Source organism: Odontesthes bonariensis, chromosome 10, assembly GCF_027942865.1.
Source record: "Odontesthes bonariensis isolate fOdoBon6 chromosome 10, fOdoBon6.hap1, whole genome shotgun sequence".
NCBI classification, from domain to species: Eukaryota; Metazoa; Chordata; class Actinopteri; order Atheriniformes; family Atherinopsidae; genus Odontesthes; species Odontesthes bonariensis.
The window spans coordinates 669,284-686,687 of record NC_134515.1 but is presented as its reverse complement, the minus strand read 5'-3'; the positions used below and the strand labels follow the sequence as shown (position 1 = coordinate 686,687).

The 17,404-nt window shown below is 53.3% G+C and overlaps 1 protein-coding gene across 3 annotated transcripts in view; it reads left to right on the top strand.

Annotated features, from left to right (window-relative positions):
- Window positions 1-17,404, top strand: part of plxnb3 (plexin B3) — a 153,573-nt gene that overhangs the window by 98,019 nt on the left and 38,150 nt on the right. For all 3 annotated transcript variants that reach the window (XM_075475875.1, XM_075475876.1, XM_075475877.1), the window contains 6 exons: window positions 425-586; window positions 2,615-2,766; window positions 9,849-9,949; window positions 11,867-12,084; window positions 12,168-12,346; window positions 13,384-13,450. In XM_075475875.1, the coding sequence (XP_075331990.1) occupies window positions 425-586; window positions 2,615-2,766; window positions 9,849-9,949; window positions 11,867-12,084; window positions 12,168-12,346; window positions 13,384-13,450 (879 nt within the window). The remainder of the gene's footprint in view (window positions 1-424; window positions 587-2,614; window positions 2,767-9,848; window positions 9,950-11,866; window positions 12,085-12,167; window positions 12,347-13,383; window positions 13,451-17,404) is intronic.

The window sequence follows — 17,404 nt, the reverse complement described above, 5'->3', positions numbered from 1 at the left end:
ATGCTTGCCTTTAATATCTTTTAATTGCCTCCCAAAACGAATTCAAGAATATAAAAAAATACGATGGGAGATAATCGCGTCTTAGAATATTTAACAGAGAGTGGCGTAGTACACCAAACTACGCTGTCATGACAATTTATTAACATTACTAAAATATTTGGGTATGATAGGAGATAATCGCTAGAATATTTAACAGAAAGTGACCAGTCAAGCACTGTCATGACAATAAATAAACATTACTAAATGACTGCTTTTACACAGTAAAGGTACGATGGCGGGCGGGCGATGATAGCGTACGGGTAGCTGCTGCTTGGCGTCGGCAGCAAGGGGGCGTGGCTTAGTCTAAACTGGGTTGGAAAAGGGATACACGCGTCCCTGAGTCCTGTTTGCAAAGCATGTGACGTGATGTCATGGCGTCCCTCAGGGTCAGGACCTGACCAGAGCCATGTCCAGGCAGGAAGTCACGGCCAGGCTTGGAGATCAAGAGTGCGAGGTGAAAACCCTGGACAGCACCCACCTGTACTGCGAACCCCCAGAGGTTCAGCCCATGAGCGAGCATGGCAGCAGCGATCTGCCCAGCCTCAAGGTAACGCACACCTGAGACACGCAACGTTTTAAGCCTTAAAGTAAGAGAAGGTGCCAGCTGCCTCAGGTTCAGGGGGATCACACCACTCAGGGTCCTGGGACAGTTTACTACCTGTCTGTCTCACTCTCTGTTGACCTGTCTCACTCTCTGTTGACCTGTCTCACTCTCTGTTTACCTGTCTCACTCTCTGTTGACCTGTCTCACTCTCTGTTTACCTGTCTCACTCTCTGTTTACCTGTCTCACTCTCTGTTGACTTGTCTCACTCTCTGTTGACCTGTCTCACTCTCTGTTGACCTGTCTCACTCTCTGTTTACCTGTCTCACTCTCTGTTGACCTGTCTCACTCTCTGTTGACCTGTCTCACTCTCTGTTGACTTGTCTCACTCTCTGTTGACCTGTCTCACTCTCTGTTGACTTGTCTCACTCTCTGTTGACTTGTCTCACTCTCTGTTGACTTGTCTCACTCTCTGTTGACCTGTCTCACTCTCTGTTGACCTGTCTCACTCTCTGTTGACCTGTCTCACTCTCTGTTTACCTGTCTCACTCTCTGTTGACCTGTCTCACTCTCTGTTGACTTGTCTCACTCTCTGTTGACCTGTCTCACTCTCTGTTTACCTGTCTCACTCTCTGTTGACCTGTCTCACTCTCTGTTGACCTGTCTCACTCTCTGTTGACCTGTCTCACTCTCTGTTGACCTGTCTCACTCTCTGTTGACCTGTCTCACTCTCTGTTGACCTGTCTCACTCTCTGTTGACCTGTCTCACTCTCTGTTGACTTGTCTCACTCTCTGTTGACCTGTCTCACTCTCTGTTGACCTGTCTCACTCTCTGTTGACCTGTCTCACTCTCTGTTGACCTGTCTCACTCTCTGTTGACTTGTCTCACTCTCTGTTGACCTGTCTCACTCTCTGTTTACCTGTCTCACTCTCTGTTTACCTGTCTCACTCTCTGTTGACCTGTCTCACTCTCTGTTGACCTGTCTCACTCTCTGTTGACTTGTCTCACTCTCTGTTGACCTGTCTCACTCTCTGTTGACTTGTCTCACTCTCTGTTGACCTGTCTCACTCTCTGTTTACCTGTCTCACTCTCTGTTGACTTGTCTCACTCTGTTGACCTGTCTCACTCTCTGTTTACCTGTCTCACTCTCTGTTGACCTGTCTCACTCTGTGTTGACCTGTCTCACTCTCTGTTGACCTGTCTCACTCTCTGTTGACTTGTCTCACTCTCTGTTGACTTGTCTCACTCTCTGTTGACCTGTCTCACTCTCTGTTGACTTGTCTCACTCTCTGTTGACTTGTCTCACTCTCTGTTGACCTGTCTCACTCTCTGTTGACCTGTCTCACTCTCTGTTGACCTGTCTCACTCTCTGTTGACTTGTCTCACTCTCTGTTGACCTGCCTCACTCTCTGTTGACCTGTCTCACTCTCTGTTGACCTGTCTCACTCTCTGTTGACTTGTCTCACTCTCTGTTGACCTGCCTCACTCTCTGTTGACCTGTCTCACTCTCTGTTGACCTGTCTCACTCTCTGTTGACTTGTCTCACTCTCTGTTGACTTATCTCACTCTCTGTTGACTTGTCTCACTCTCTGTTGACTTGTCTCACTCTCTGTTGACCTGTCTCACTCTTTGTTGACCTGTCTCACTCTCTGTTGACCTGTCTCACTCTCTGTTGACCTGTCTCACTCTCTGTTGACTTGTCTCACTCTCTGTTGACCTGTCTCACTCTCTGTTGACCTGTCTCACTCTCTGTTTACCTGTCTCACTCTCTGTTTACCTGTCTCACTCTCTGTTGACCTGTCTCACTCTTTGTTGACCTGTCTCACTCTCTGTTGACCTGTCTCACTCTCTGTTGACCTGTCTCACTCTCTGTTGACTTGTCTCACTCTCTGTTGACCTGTCTCACTCTCTGTTTACCTGTCTCACTCTCTGTTGACCTGTCTCACTCTCTGTTGACCTGTCTCACTCTCTGTTTACCTGTCTCACTCTCTGTTTACCTGTCTCACTCTCTGTTGACCTGTCTCACTCTCAGGTGTTCATGGGGAACCTGCAGGTGGACCTGGGATTGGTTCAGTACGACAGCGACTCCCTGCTTCCTCCCGTCCCATTGGCTGCTCAGATCGGTTTGGGGGCGGGAGCTGCTGCCATCATCCTGTCGGTGCTGGTGGTCATCCTGATGTACAGGTAGGGCCCTTCTGCCTCCACCCGTCTCTCCACCTGTCTGTCTCCACCTGTCTGTCTCCACCTGTCTGTCTCCACCTGTCTGTCTCCACCCGTCCCTCCACCTGTCTGTCTCCACCTGTCTGTCTCCACCTGTCTGTCTCCACCCGTCCCTCCACCTGTCTGTCTCCACCCGTCCCTCCACCTGTCTGTCTCCACCTGTCTGTCTCCACCCGTCCCTCCACCTGTCTGTCTCCACCTGTCTGTCCCCACCCGTCCCTTCACCTGTCTGTCTCCACCCGTCCCTCCACCTGTCTGTCTCCATCTGTCTGTCCCCACCCGTCCCTCCACCTGTCTGTCTCCACCTGTCTGTCTCCACCCGTCCCTCCACCTGTCTGTCTCCACCTGTCTGTCTCCACCCGTCCCTCCACCCGTCCCTCCACCTGTCTGTCTCCACCTGTCTGTCCCCACCCGTCCCTCCACCCGTCTGTCTCCACCTGTCTGTCTCCACTTGTCTGTCTCCACCCGTCCCTCCACCTGTCTGTCTCCACCTGTCTGTCTCCACCCGTCCCTCCACCCGTCCCTCCACCTGTCCGTCTCCACCTGTCTGTCTCCACCCGTCCCTCCACCTGTCTGTCTCCACCTGTCTGTCTCCACCCGTCCCTCCACCTCTGTCTCCACCCGTCCCTCCACCTGTCTGTCTCCACCTGTCCGTCTCCACCTGTCTGTCTCCAACCGTCCCTCCACCTCTGTCTCCACCCGTCCCTCCACCCGTATGTCTCCACCTGTCTGTCTCCACCCGTCCCTCCACCCGTCCCTCCACCTGTCTGCCTCCACCCGTCCCTCCACCTGTCTCTCTCCACCTGTCTGTCTCCACCCGTATGTCTCCACCTGTCTGTCTCCACCCGTCTGTCTCCACCGTCCCTTCACCCGTCCCTCCACCTGTCTGTCTCCACCTGTCTGCATCCACCCTTCTGCCTCCACCCGTCCCTCCACCTGTCTGTCTCCACCCGTCCCTCCACCCGTCCCTCCACCTGTCTGTCTCCACCTGTCTGTCTCCACCTGTCCGTCTCCACCTCTCTGTCTCCACCCGTCCCTCCACCCGTCCCTCCACCTGTCTGTCTCCACCTGTGTGCATCCACCCTTCTGCCCCCACCCGTCCCTCCACCTGTCTGTCTCCACCGTCCCTCCACCCGTCTGTCTCCACCTGTCTGTCTCCACCTGTCTGTCTCCACCTGTCCCTCCACCCGTCTGTCTCCACCTGTCCCTCCACCTGTCTGCCTCCACCTGTCTGTCTCCACCCGTCCCTCCACCTGTCTGTCTCCACCCATCCCTCCACCTCTGTCTCCACCTGTCTGTCTCCACCTGTCTGTCTCCACCCGTCCCTCCACCTGTCTGTCTCCACCTGTCCGTCTCCACCTGTCCGTCTCCACCTGTCTGTCTCCACCGTCGCTCCACCTGTCTGTCTCCACCTGTCCGTCTCCACCTGTCCGTCTCCACCTGTCTGTCTCCACCGTCGCTCCACCTGTCTGTCTCCACCCGTCTGTCTCCACCGTCCCTTCACCCGTCCCTCCACCTGTCTGTCTCCACCTGTGTGCATCCACCCTTCTGCCCCCACCCGTCCCTCCACCCGTCTGTCTCCACCTGTCTGTCTCCACCTGTCCGTCTCCACCTCTCTGTCTCCACCCGTCCCTCCACCCGTCCCTCCACCTGTCTGTCTCCACCTGTCTGTCTCCATCTGTCTGTCTCCACCTGTCCCTCCACCTGTCTGTCTCCACCGTCCCTCCACCTGTCTGTCTCCACCCGTCCCTCCACCTGTCTGTCTCCACCTGTCTGTCTCCATCTGTCTGTCTCCACCTGTCCCTCCACCCGTCTGTCTCCACCTGTCTGTCTCCACTTGTCTGTCTCCACCCGTCCCTCCACCTGTCTGTCTCCACCTGTCTGTCTCCACCCGTCCCTCCACCCGTCCCTCCACCTGTCCGTCTCCACCTGTCTGTCTCCACCCGTCCCTCCACCTGTCTGTCTCCACCTGTCTGTCTCCACCCGTCTCTCCACCTCTGTCTCCACCCGTCCCTCCACCTGTCTGTCTCCACCTGTCCGTCTCCACCTGTCTGTCTCCAACCGTCCCTCCACCTCTGTCTCCACCCGTCCCTCCACCCGTATGTCTCCACCTGTCTGTCTCCACCCGTCCCTCCACCCGTCCCTCCACCTGTCTGCATCCACCCGTCCCTCCACCTGTCTCTCTCCACCTGTCTGTCTCCACCCGTATGTCTCCACCTGTCTGTCTCCACCCGTCTGTCTCCACCGTCCCTTCACCCGTCCCTCCACCTGTCTGTCTCCACCTGTCTGCATCCACCCTTCTGCCTCCACCCGTCCCTCCACCTGTCTGTCTCCACCTGTCTGTCCCCACCCGTCCCTCCACCCGTCTGTCTCCACCTGTCTGTCTCCACTTGTCTGTCTCCACCCGTCCCTCCACCTGTCTGTCTCCACCTGTCTGTCTCCACCCGTCCCTCCACCCGTCCCTCCACCTGTCCGTCTCCACCTGTCTGTCTCCACCCGTCCCTCCACCTGTCTGTCTCCACCTGTCTGTCTCCACCCGTCCCTCCACCTCTGTCTCCACCCGTCCCTCCACCTGTCTGTCTCCACCTGTCCGTCTCCACCTGTCTGTCTCCAACCGTCCCTCCACCTCTGTCTCCACCCGTCCCTCCACCCGTATGTCTCCACCTGTCTGTCTCCACCCGTCCCTCCACCCGTCCCTCCACCTGTCTGCCTCCACCCGTCCCTCCACCTGTCTCTCTCCACCTGTCTGTCTCCACCTGTCTGTCTCCACCCGTCTGTCTCCACCGTCCCTTCACCCGTCCCTCCACCTGTCTGTCTCCACCTGTCTGCATCCACCCTTCTGCCTCCACCCGTCCCTCCACCTGTCTGTCTCCACCCGTCCCTCCACCCGTCCCTCCACCTGTCTGTCTCCACCTGTCCGTCTCCACCTCTCTGTCTCCACCCGTCCCTCCACCCGTCCCTCCACCTGTCTGTCTCCACCTGTGTGCATCCACCCTTCTGCCCCCACCCGTCCCTCCACCTGTCTGTCTCCACCGTCCCTCCACCCGTCTGTCTCCACCTGTCTGTCTCCACCTGTCTGTCTCCATCTGTCTGTCTCCACCTGTCCCTCCACCCGTCTGTCTCCACCTGTCCCTCCACCTGTCTGCCTCCACCTGTCTGTCTCCACCCGTCCCTCCACCTGTCTGTCTCCACCCGTCCCTCCACCCGTATGTCTCCACCTGTCTGTCTCCACCCGTCCCTCCACCCGTCCCTCCACCTGTCTGTCTCCACCTGTGTGCATCCACCCTTCTGCCCCCACCCGTCCCCCACCCGTCCCTCCACCCGTCTGTCTCCACCTGTCTGTCTCCACCTGTCCGTCTCCACCTCTCTGTCTCCACCCGTCCCTCCACCCGTCCCTCCACCTGTCTGTCTCCACCCGTCCCTCCACCTGTCTGTCTCCACCTGTCTGTCTCCATCTGTCTGTCTCCACCTGTCCCTCCACCTGTCTGTCTCCACCGTCCCTCCACCTGTCTGTCTCCACCCGTCCCTCCACCTGTCTGTCTCCACCTGTCTGTCTCCATCTGTCTGTCTCCACCTGTCCCTCCACCCGTCTGTCTCCACCTGTCCCTCCACCTGTCTGTCTCCACCTGTCCCTCCACCCGTCTGTCTCCACCTGTCCCTCCACCTGTCTGCCTCCACCTGTCTGTCTCCACCTGTCTGTCTCCACCCATCCCTCCACCTCTGTCTCCACCTGTCTGTCTCCACCTGTCTGTCTCCACCCGTCCCTCCACCTGTCTGTCTCCACCTGTCTGTCTCCACCTGTCTGTCTCCACCTGTCTGTCTCCACCTGTCCCTCCACCTGTCTGCCTCCACCTGTCTGTCTCCACCTGTCTGTCTCCACCCATCCCTCCACCTCTGTCTCCACCTGTCTGCCTCCACCTGTCTGTCTCCACCTGTCTGTCTCCACCCATCCCTCCACCTCTGTCTCCACCTGTCTGTCTCCACCTGTCCCTCCACCTGTCTGTCTCCACCCATCCCTCCACCTCTGTCTCCACCTGTCTGTCTCCACCTGTCTGTCTCCACCCGTCCCTCCACCTGTCTGTCTCCACCTGTCCGTCTCCACCTGTCTGTCTCCACCGTCGCTCCACCCGTCTGTCTCCACCTGTCTGTCTCCACCCGTCCCTCCACCCGTCCCTCCACCTGTCCCTCCACCTGTCTGCCTCCACCTGTCTTTCTCCACCGTCCCTCCACCCGTCCCTCCACCCGTCCCTCCACCTGTCCCTCCACCTGTCTGCCTCCACCTGTCTGTCTCCACCCGTCTCTCTCCACCTGTCTGTCTCCACCCGTCTGTCTCCACCTGTCCGTCTCCACCCATCCCTCCACCTGTCTGTCCCCACCCGTCCCTCCACCTGTCTGTCTCCACCCGTCTGTCTCCACCCGTCCCTCCACTTGCTGTCTCCACCTGTCTGTCTCCACCCGTCCCTCCACCTGTCTGTCTCCACCTGTCTGTCTCCACCTGTCTGTCTCCACCTGTCCCTCCACCTGTCTGTCTCCACCCGTCCCTCCACCTCTGTCTCCACCTGTCCGTCTCCACTTGTCTGTCTTAACCCGTCCCTCCACCCGTCTGTCTCCACCTGTCTGTCTCCACCCGTCTGTCTCCACCTGTCCGTCTCCACCTGTCCGTCTCCACCTGTCTGTCTCCACCCGTCTGTCTCCACCCGTCCCTCCACTTGCTGTCTCCACCTGTCTGTCTCCACCCGTCTGTCTCCACCTGTCCGTCTCCACCTGTCTGTCTCCACCCGTCCCTCCACCTGTCTGTCTCCACCTGTCCGTCTCCACCTGTCTGTCTCCACCTGTCCGTCTCCACCCGTCTGTCTCCACCTGTCCGTCTCCACCTGTCTGTCTCCACCTGTCTGTCTCCACCCGTCCCTCCACCTGTCTGTCTCCACCTGTCCCTCCACCTGTCTGTCTCCATCTGTCTGTCTCCACCTGTCCCTCCACCCGTCTGTCTCCACCTGTCCCTCCACCTGTCTGTCTCCACCTGTCCCTCCACCCGTCTGTCTCCACCTGTCCCTCCACCTGTCTGCCTCCACCTGTCTGTCTCCACCTGTCTGTCTCCACCCATCCCTCCACCTCTGTCTCCACCTGTCTGTCTCCACCTGTCTGTCTCCACCCGTCCCTCCACCTGTCTGTCTCCACCTGTCTGTCTCCACCTGTCTGTCTCCACCTGTCTGTCTCCACCTGTCCCTCCACCTGTCTGCCTCCACCTGTCTGTCTCCACCTGTCTGTCTCCACCCATCCCTCCACCTCTGTCTCCACCTGTCTGCCTCCACCTGTCTGTCTCCACCTGTCTGTCTCCACCCATCCCTCCACCTCTGTCTCCACCTGTCTGTCTCCACCTGTCCCTCCACCTGTCTGTCTCCACCCATCCCTCCACCTCTGTCTCCACCTGTCTGTCTCCACCTGTCTGTCTCCACCCGTCCCTCCACCTGTCTGTCTCCACCTGTCCGTCTCCACCTGTCTGTCTCCACCGTCGCTCCACCCGTCTGTCTCCACCTGTCTGTCTCCACCCGTCCCTCCACCCGTCCCTCCACCTGTCCCTCCACCTGTCTGCCTCCACCTGTCTTTCTCCACCGTCCCTCCACCCGTCCCTCCACCCGTCCCTCCACCTGTCCCTCCACCTGTCTGCCTCCACCTGTCTGTCTCCACCCGTCTCTCTCCACCTGTCTGTCTCCACCCGTCTGTCTCCACCTGTCCGTCTCCACCCATCCCTCCACCTGTCTGTCCCCACCCGTCCCTCCACCTGTCTGTCTCCACCCGTCTGTCTCCACCCGTCCCTCCACTTGCTGTCTCCACCTGTCTGTCTCCACCCGTCCCTCCACCTGTCTGTCTCCACCTGTCTGTCTCCACCTGTCTGTCTCCACCTGTCCCTCCACCTGTCTGTCTCCACCCGTCCCTCCACCTCTGTCTCCACCTGTCCGTCTCCACTTGTCTGTCTTAACCCGTCCCTCCACCCGTCTGTCTCCACCTGTCTGTCTCCACCCGTCTGTCTCCACCTGTCCGTCTCCACCTGTCCGTCTCCACCTGTCTGTCTCCACCCGTCTGTCTCCACCCGTCCCTCCACTTGCTGTCTCCACCTGTCTGTCTCCACCCGTCCCTCCACCTGTCCGTCTCCACCTGTCCGTCTCCACCTGTCTGTCTCCACCTGTCCCTCCACCCGTCCCTCCACCCGTCTGTCTCCACCTGTCCCTCCACCCGTCCCTCCACCCGTCTGTCTCCACCTGTCTGTCTCCACCCGTCCCTCCACCCGTCTGTCTCCACCTGTCCCTCCACCCGTCCCTCCACCTGTCTGTCTCCACCTGTCTGTCTCCACCCGTCTGTCTCCACCTGTCCGTCTCCACCTGTCTGTCTCCACCCGTCCCTCCACCTGTCTGTCTCCACCTGACTGTCTCCACCTGTCCCTCCACCCGTCCCTCCACCCGTCTGTCTCCACCTGTCTGTCTCCACCCGTCCCTCCACCCGTCTGTCTCCACCTGTCCGTCTCCACCTGTCTGTCTCCACCCGTCCCTCCACCCGTCTGTCTCCACCTGTCTGTCTCCACCCGTCCCTCCACCCGTCTGTCTCCACCTGTCCGTCTCCACCTGTCTGTCTCCACCCGTCCCTCCACCTGTCTGTCTCCACCTGTCCGTCTCCACCTGTCTGTCTCCACCTGTCCGTCTCCACCCGTCTGTCTCCACCTGTCCGTCTCCACCTGTCTGTCTCCACCTGTCTGTCTCCACCCGTCCCTCCACCTGTCTGTCTCCACCTGTCCCTCCACCTGTCTGTCTCCACCTGTCCCTCCACCTCTGTCTCCACCTGTCTGTCTCCACCTGTCTGTCTCCACCCGTCCCTCCACCTGTCTGTCTCCACCCGTCCCTCCACCCGTCCCTTCACCTGTCTGTCTCCACCCGTCCCTCCACCTGTCTGTCTCCACCTTTCTGTCTCCATCCGTCCCTCCACCTGTCTGTCTCCACCCGTCCCTCCACCTGTCTGTATCCACCCGTCTCACAGCTCTGTTTCCCCTGCAGGAGGAAGAGTAAACAGGCTCTCAGAGACTATAAGAAGGTTCTGCTGCAGCTGGAGACTCTGGAGATCAACGTCGGGGATCAGTGCCGCAAAGAGTTCACAGGTTTGTTTCTACTGATTATTAGGGACCGAGCAGTGAAGCTGCAAGGACCCTAATGTATCTGTAAGGTTTATTATTATTAGGGACCGAGCAGTGAAGCTGCAAGGACCCTAATGTATCTGTAAGGTTTATTATTATGGACCGAGCAGTGAAGCTGCAAGGACCCTATTGTATCTGTAAGGTTTATTATTAGGGACCGAGCAGTGAAGCTGCAAGGACCCTATTGTATCTGCAAGGTTTATTATTTTTCTCCTCCATTATTCTTATTCTTTGCAAAAGGTATGCGAAAACTCAGGAAATTTTGCGAGCGCCACCTGCCAGTCGACGACATGAAAGAATCTAAACTTTATATTTTTGGGAGTCGCTCATTGACTCTGTAGCGCCCCCTATAATGCTTAAAAATGGTGCCCGCAATAGGATTAGTTTCGCGTGGGACGACGAAATTCGGTACACTCATTCATCATGCCCAGACGCACAAAAAAGTCTCATGCCGCCATGGTCCCACGTCCACAGGAAGGCGGCCATTTTGGATGGAAAGTGCGTTTTTGTGACATTTTTGACCGATTCCACGCCTTGCTTAAGATCGAACTTGTCCTACAGATTTAATGCTACAGACTTCAAACTTGGCCAGGTTACTCTTAGGACATGGGGGGAAAAATTCATTGGCCAACTTTTTCAAATCTCAAAGGGCGTGGCCGTGGCCAGGCGGTGAAAATCATGTGATGTCGTTTGTGGTGTTAATATTATTATCTGCCCTGAATGGTTCAGATGTTTCTACATCTTTCTGCTCTGAATGGTTCAGATGTTTCTACATCTTTCTGCTCTGAATGGTTCAGATGTTTCTACATCTTTCTGCTCTGAATGGTTCAGATGTTTCTACATCTTTCTGCTCTGAATGGTTCAGATGTTTCTACATCTTTCTGCTCTGAATGGTTCAGATGTTTCTACATCTTTCTGCTCTGAATGGTTCAGATGTTTCTACATCTTTCTGCCCTGAATGATTCAGATGTTTCTACATCTTTCTGCCCTGAATGGTTCAGATGTTTCTACATCTTTCTGCTCTGAATGGTTCAGATGTTTCTACATCTTTCTGCTCTGAATGGTTCAGATGTTTCTACATCTTTCTGTTCTGAATGGTTCAGATGTTTCTACATCTTTCTGCTCTGAATGGTTCAGATGTTTCTACATCTTTCTGCTCTGAATGGTTCAGATGTTTCTACATCTTTCTGCTCTGAATGGTTCAGATGTTTCTACATCTTTCTGCTCTGAATGGTTCAGATGTTTCTACATCTTTCTGCTCTGAATGGTTCAGATGTTTCTACATCTTTCTGCCCTGAATGGTTCAGATGTTTCTACATCTTTCTGCTCTGAATGGTTCAGATGTTTCTACATCTTTCTGTTCTGAATGGTTCAGATGTTTCTACATCTTTCTGCTCTGAATGGTTCAGATGTTTCTACATCTTTCTGCTCTGAATGGTTCAGATGTTTCTACATCTTTCTGCCCTGAATGGTTCAGATGTTTCTACATCTTTCTGCTCTGAATGGTTCAGATGTTTCTACATCTTTCTGTTCTGAATGGTTCAGATGTTTCTACATCTTTCTGCTCTGAATGGTTCAGATGTTTCTACATCTTTCTGCCCTGAATGGTTCAGATGTTTCTACATCTTTCTGCTCTGAATGGTTCAGATGTTTCTACATCTTTCTGCTCTGAATGGTTCAGATGTTTCTACATCTTTCTGCTCTGAATGGTTCAGATGTTTCTACATCTTTCTGCCCTGAATGGTTCAGATGTTTCTACGTCTTTCTGTTCTGAATGGCTCAGATGTTTCTACGTCTGGTTCAGCTTCTCAGATGTTAACCCTCCTATTCTGGTTCCTAAGACCTTCTTCTCTTCTTCTGCTCTTCTCCTCTCCCTCTCAGACCTGATGACGGAGATGATGGACCTGAGCAGTGACGTAGGAGGACCTGGACTTCCCCTGCTGGACTACAGGACCTACGCAGAGCGAGTCTTCTTCCCGGGCCAACAGATGGCGCCGCTGAGTCGGCAGCTGGACCTGCCGGAGTCCCGGAGGCAGACGGTGGAGCAGGGCCTCCATCAGCTGAACAACCTGCTGAACAACAGGCTGTTCCTCACCAGGGTGGGTGCTGTGCACATGCACGTGGTGTGCATGTGACAGGTGTGTCAGAGCTTCAGCTGACGGTGCCTCTGTGTCTGCCCCAGTTCATCCACACCCTGGAGGCCCAGCAGGGCTTCTCCCAGAGGGACCGGGGGTACGTGGCCAGCCTGCTGACCATGGCTCTGCACGATAAGCTGGAGTACTTCACCGAGGTGATGAAGAGTCTGCTGCAGGACCTGGTGCAGCAGTACGTGGCCAAGAACCCCAAACTCATGCTGCGCCGGTACGTAAAACTGACACACCCTCAGACATAAAGAACAAAAACCCCAAACTCATGCTGCGCCGGTACGTAAAACTAACACACCCTCAGACATAAAGAACAAAAACCCCAAACTCATGCTGCGCCGGTACGTAAAACTGACACACCCTCAGACATAAAGAACAAAAACCCCAAACTCATGCTGCGCCGGTACGTAAAACTAACACACCCTCAGACATAAAGAAGCAGCCGAACCTTTGAGGTTTTAAAGCTGCTGTTTCATTAAAGATTCTCACAGGTTTGCCTCCAAGGAGCTAAAATCCTGAGAGTTTGACCTTCAGCCGACCTTCAACATCTGCTGCTTCCTCAAACTGTCATTATGTTTTTCAGTGAACAAACAGCTCCATGTTGCTTAGTTCGGGATTTTCTTTGAGCTTTATTCTTTGAGCTTTCTTTGAGCTTTATTCTTTGAGCTTTCTTTCAGCTTTATTCTTTGAGCTTTCTTTGAGCTTTATTCTTTGAGCTTTATTCTTTGAGCTTTATTCTTTAAGCTTTCTTTGAGCTTTATTCTTTGAGCTTTATTCTTTGAGCTTTATTCTTTAAGCTTTCTTTGAGCTTTATTCTTTGAGCTTTATTCTTTGAGCTTTATTCTTTGAGCTTTATTCTTTGAGCTTTATTATTTGAGCTTTCTTTGAGCTTTATTCTTTGAGCTTTCTTTGAGCTTTATTCTTTGAGCTTTATTCTTTGAGCTTTATTATTTGAGCTTTCTTTGAGCTTTATTCTTTGAGCTTTCTTTGAGCTTTAGTCTTTAAGCTTTATTTGAGCTTTAGTCTTTAAGCTTTCTTTGAGCTTTATTGTTTCAGATTTCTTTGAGCTTTATTCTTTGAGCTTTTTTCTTTGAGCTTTATTCTTTGAGCTCAAAGAAGGACTCTGGTTCTGGGACTCTGGAATCTGGCTGTCTGTTGGTGCAGTTTGGACCCCTTTTTTTACCTGGGTTTCCTGATAAATGGACCTGGTTCTGTACCTTGACCGACTCACCTTATCTTTGGTTTGTCTTTCAGCACAGAGACGGTTGTTGAGAAGATGCTGACCAACTGGATGTCCATCTGCCTCTACTCTTTCCTCAAGGTAACTCTCACCTGTCTCACCTGTCTGCCTCACCTGTTCTCACCTATTCCTCACCTGTTCTCACCTGTTCTCACCTGTTTCTCACCTGTTCTCACCTGTCTCACCTGTCTGCCTCACCTGTTCTCACCTATTCCTCACCTGTTCTCACCTGTTCTCACCTGTTTCTCACCTGTTCTCACCTGTTTCTCACCTGTTGTCACCTGTTTCTCACCTGTTTCCACCTGTTCTCACCTGTTCTCACCTGTTCTCACCTGTTTCTCACCTGTGTCTCACCTGTTTCTCACCTGTTCTCACCTGTTTCTCACCTGTGTCTCACCTGTTTCTCACCTGTTCTCACCTGTTTTCACCTGTTCTCACCTGTTCTCACCTGTTCCTCACCTGTTCTCACCTGTTTCTCGCCTGTTCTAAACTGTTCTCACCTGTTTCTCACCTGTTCTCACCTGTTCTCACCTGTTCTCACCTGTTCTCACCTGTTTCTCACCTGTTCTCACCTGTTCTCACCTGTTTCTCACCTGTTTCTCACCTGTGTCTCACCTGTTTCTCACCTGTTCTCACCTGTTTTTCACCTGTGTCTCACCTGTTTCTCACCTGTTCTCACCTGTTTTCGCCTGTTTTTCACCTGTGTCTCACCTGTTTCTCACCTGTTCTCACCTGTTTTCACCTGTCCTCACCTGTCTCACCTGTCTTTCTCACCTGTTCTCACCTGTCTCACCTGTTTCTCACCTGTTCTCACCTGTTCTCACCTGTTTCTCACCTGTTCTCACCTGTGCTCACCTGTTCTCACCTGTTCTCACCTGTTTCTCACCTGTTCTCACCTGTTCTCAGCTGGTCTCACCTGTTTCTCACCTGTTGTCACCTGTTTCTCACCTGTTTCCACCTGTCCTCACCTGTTCTCACCTGTTTCTCACCTGTCTCACCTGTTCTCACCTGTTCTCACCTGTTCTCACCTGTTTCTCACCTGTTCTCACCTGTTCTCACCTGTTCTCACCTGTTCTCACCTGTTTCTCACCTGTTCTCACCTGTTTCTCACCTGTTCTCACCTGTTTCTCACCTGTTTTCACCTGTTTCTCACCTGTTTCTCACCTGTTCTCACCTGTTCTCACCTGTTCTCACCTGTTCTGACCTGTTCTCACCTGTTTCTCACCTGTTCTCACCTATTTCTCACCTGTTTCTCACCTGTTCTCACCTGTTTCTCACCTGTTCTCACCTGTTCTCACCTGTTTCTCACCTGTTCTCACCTGTTTCTCACCTGTTCTCGCCTGTTCTCACCTGTTTCTCACCTGTTCTCACCTGTTCTCACCTGTTTCTCACCTGTTCTCACCTGTTCTCCCCTGTTCTCACCTGTTAAGACCTGTTCTCACCTGTTTTCACCTGTTTCTCACCTGTTCTCACCTGTTCTCACCTGTTTTCACCTGTTTCTCACCTGTTCTCACCTGTTTCTCACCTGTTTCTCACCTGTTCTCACCTGTTCTCACCTGTTCTCACCTGTTTCTCACCTGTTCTCACCTGTGCTCACCTGTTCTCACCTGTTCTCACCTGTTTCTCACCTGTTCTCACCTGTTCTCAGCTGGTCTCACCTGTTTCTCACCTGTTGTCACCTGTTTCTCACCTGTTTCCACCTGTCCTCACCTGTTCTCACCTGTTCTCACCTGTTCTCACCTGTTTCTCACCTGTGTCTCACCTGTTTCTCACCTGTTCTCACCTGTTTCTCACCTGTGTCTCACCTGTTTCTCACCTGTTCTCACCTGTTTTCACCTGTTCTCACCTGTTCTCACCTGTTCCTCACCTGTTCTCACCTGTTTCTCGCCTGTTCTAAACTGTTCTCACCTGTTTCTCACCTGTTCTCACCTGTTCTCACCTGTTCTCACCTGTTCTCACCTGTTCTCACCTGTTCCTCACCTGTTCTGACCTGTTCTCACCTGTTTCTCACCTGTTCTCACCTGTTCTCACCTGTTTCTCACCTGTTTCTCACCTGTGTCTCACCTGTTTCTCACCTGTTCTCACCTGTTTTTCACCTGTGTCTCACCTGTTTCTCACCTGTTCTCACCTGTTTTCACCTGTTTTTCACCTGTGTCTCACCTGTTTCTCACCTGTTTTCACCTGTCCTCACCTGTCTCACCTGTCTTTCTCACCTGTTCTCACCTGTCTCACCTGTTTCTCACCTGTTCTCACCTGTTCTCACCTGTTTCTCACCTGTTCTCACCTGTGCTCACCTGTTCTCACCTGTTCTCACCTGTTTCTCACCTGTTCTCAGCTGGTCTCACCTGTTTCTCACCTGTTGTCACCTGTTTCTCACCTGTTTCCACCTGTCCTCACCTGTTCTCACCTGTTTCTCACCTGTCTCACCTGTTCTCACCTGTTCTCACCTGTTCTCACCTGTTCTCACCTGTTTCTCACCTGTTCTCACCTGTTCTCACCTGTTCTCACCTGTTTCTCACCTGTTCTCACCTGTTTCTCACCTGTTCTCACCTGTTTCTCACCTGTTTTCACCTGTTTCTCACCTGTTTCTCACCTGTTCTCACCTGTTCTCACCTGTTCTCACCTGTTCTCACCTGTTCCTCACCTGTTCTGACCTGTTCTCACCTGTTTCTCACCTGTTCTCACCTATTTCTCACCTGTTTCTCACCTGTTCTCACCTGTTTCTCACCTGTTCTCACCTGTTCTCACCTGTTTCTCACCTGTTCTCACCTGTTTCTCACCTGTTCTCACCTGTTTCTCACCTGTTCTCACCTGTTTCTCACCTGTTTCTCACCTGTTCTCACCTGTTCTCCCCTGTTCTCACCTGTTAAGACCTGTTCTCACCTGTTTTCACCTGTTTCTCACCTGTTCTCACCTGTTCTCACCTGTTTCTCACCTGTTCTCACCTGTTCCTCACCTGTTCTGACCTCTTCTCACCTGTTTCTCACCTGTTCTCACCTGTTTCTCACCTGTTCTCACCTGTTCTCACCTGTTTCCACCTGTCCTCACCTGTTCTCACCTGTTTCTCACCTGTCTCACCTGTTCTCACCTGTTCTCACCTGTTCTCACCTGTTCTCACCTGTTTCTCACCTGTTCTCACCTGTTCTCACCTGTTCTCACCTGTTTCTCACCTGTTCTCACCTGTTTCTCACCTGTTCTCACCTGTTTCTCACCTGTTTTCACCTGTTTCTCACCTGTTTCTCACCTGTTCTCACCTGTTCTCACCTGTTCTCACCTGTTCTCACCTGTTCCTCACCTGTTCTGACCTGTTCTCACCTGTTTCTCACCTGTTCTCACCTATTTCTCACCTGTTTCTCACCTGTTCTCACCTGTTTCTCACCTGTTCTCACCTGTTCTCACCTGTTTCTCACCTGTTCTCACCTGTTTCTCACCTGTTCTCACCTGTTTCTCACCTGTTCTCACCTGTTTCTCACCTGTTTCTCACCTGTTCTCACCTGTTCTCCCCTGTTCTCACCTGTTAAGACCTGTTCTCACCTGTTTTCACCTGTTTCTCACCTGTTCTCACCTGTTCTCACCTGTTTTCACCTGTTTCTCACCTGTTCTCACCTGTTTCTCACCTGTTTCTCACCTGTTCTCACCTGTTTTCACCTGTTTCTCACCTGTTCTCACCTGTTCTCACCTGTTTTCACCTGTTTCTCACCTGTTCTCACCTGTTTCTCACCTGTTTCTCACCTGTTCTCACCTGTTTCTCACCTGTTTCTCACCTGTTTCTCACATGTTTCTCACCTGTTCTCACCTGTTCTCACCTGTTTCTCACCTGTTTCTCACCTGTTCTCACCTGTTCTCACCTGTTCTCACCTATTTCTCACCTGTTCTCACCTGGTTCTCACCTGTTCTCACCTATTTCTCACCTGTTCTCACCTGTTCTCACCTGTTTCTCACCTGTTCTCACCTGTTCTCACCTGTTCTCACCTATTGTTCACCTGTTCTCACCTGTTCTCACCTGTTCTCACCTGTTTCTCACCTGTTCTCACC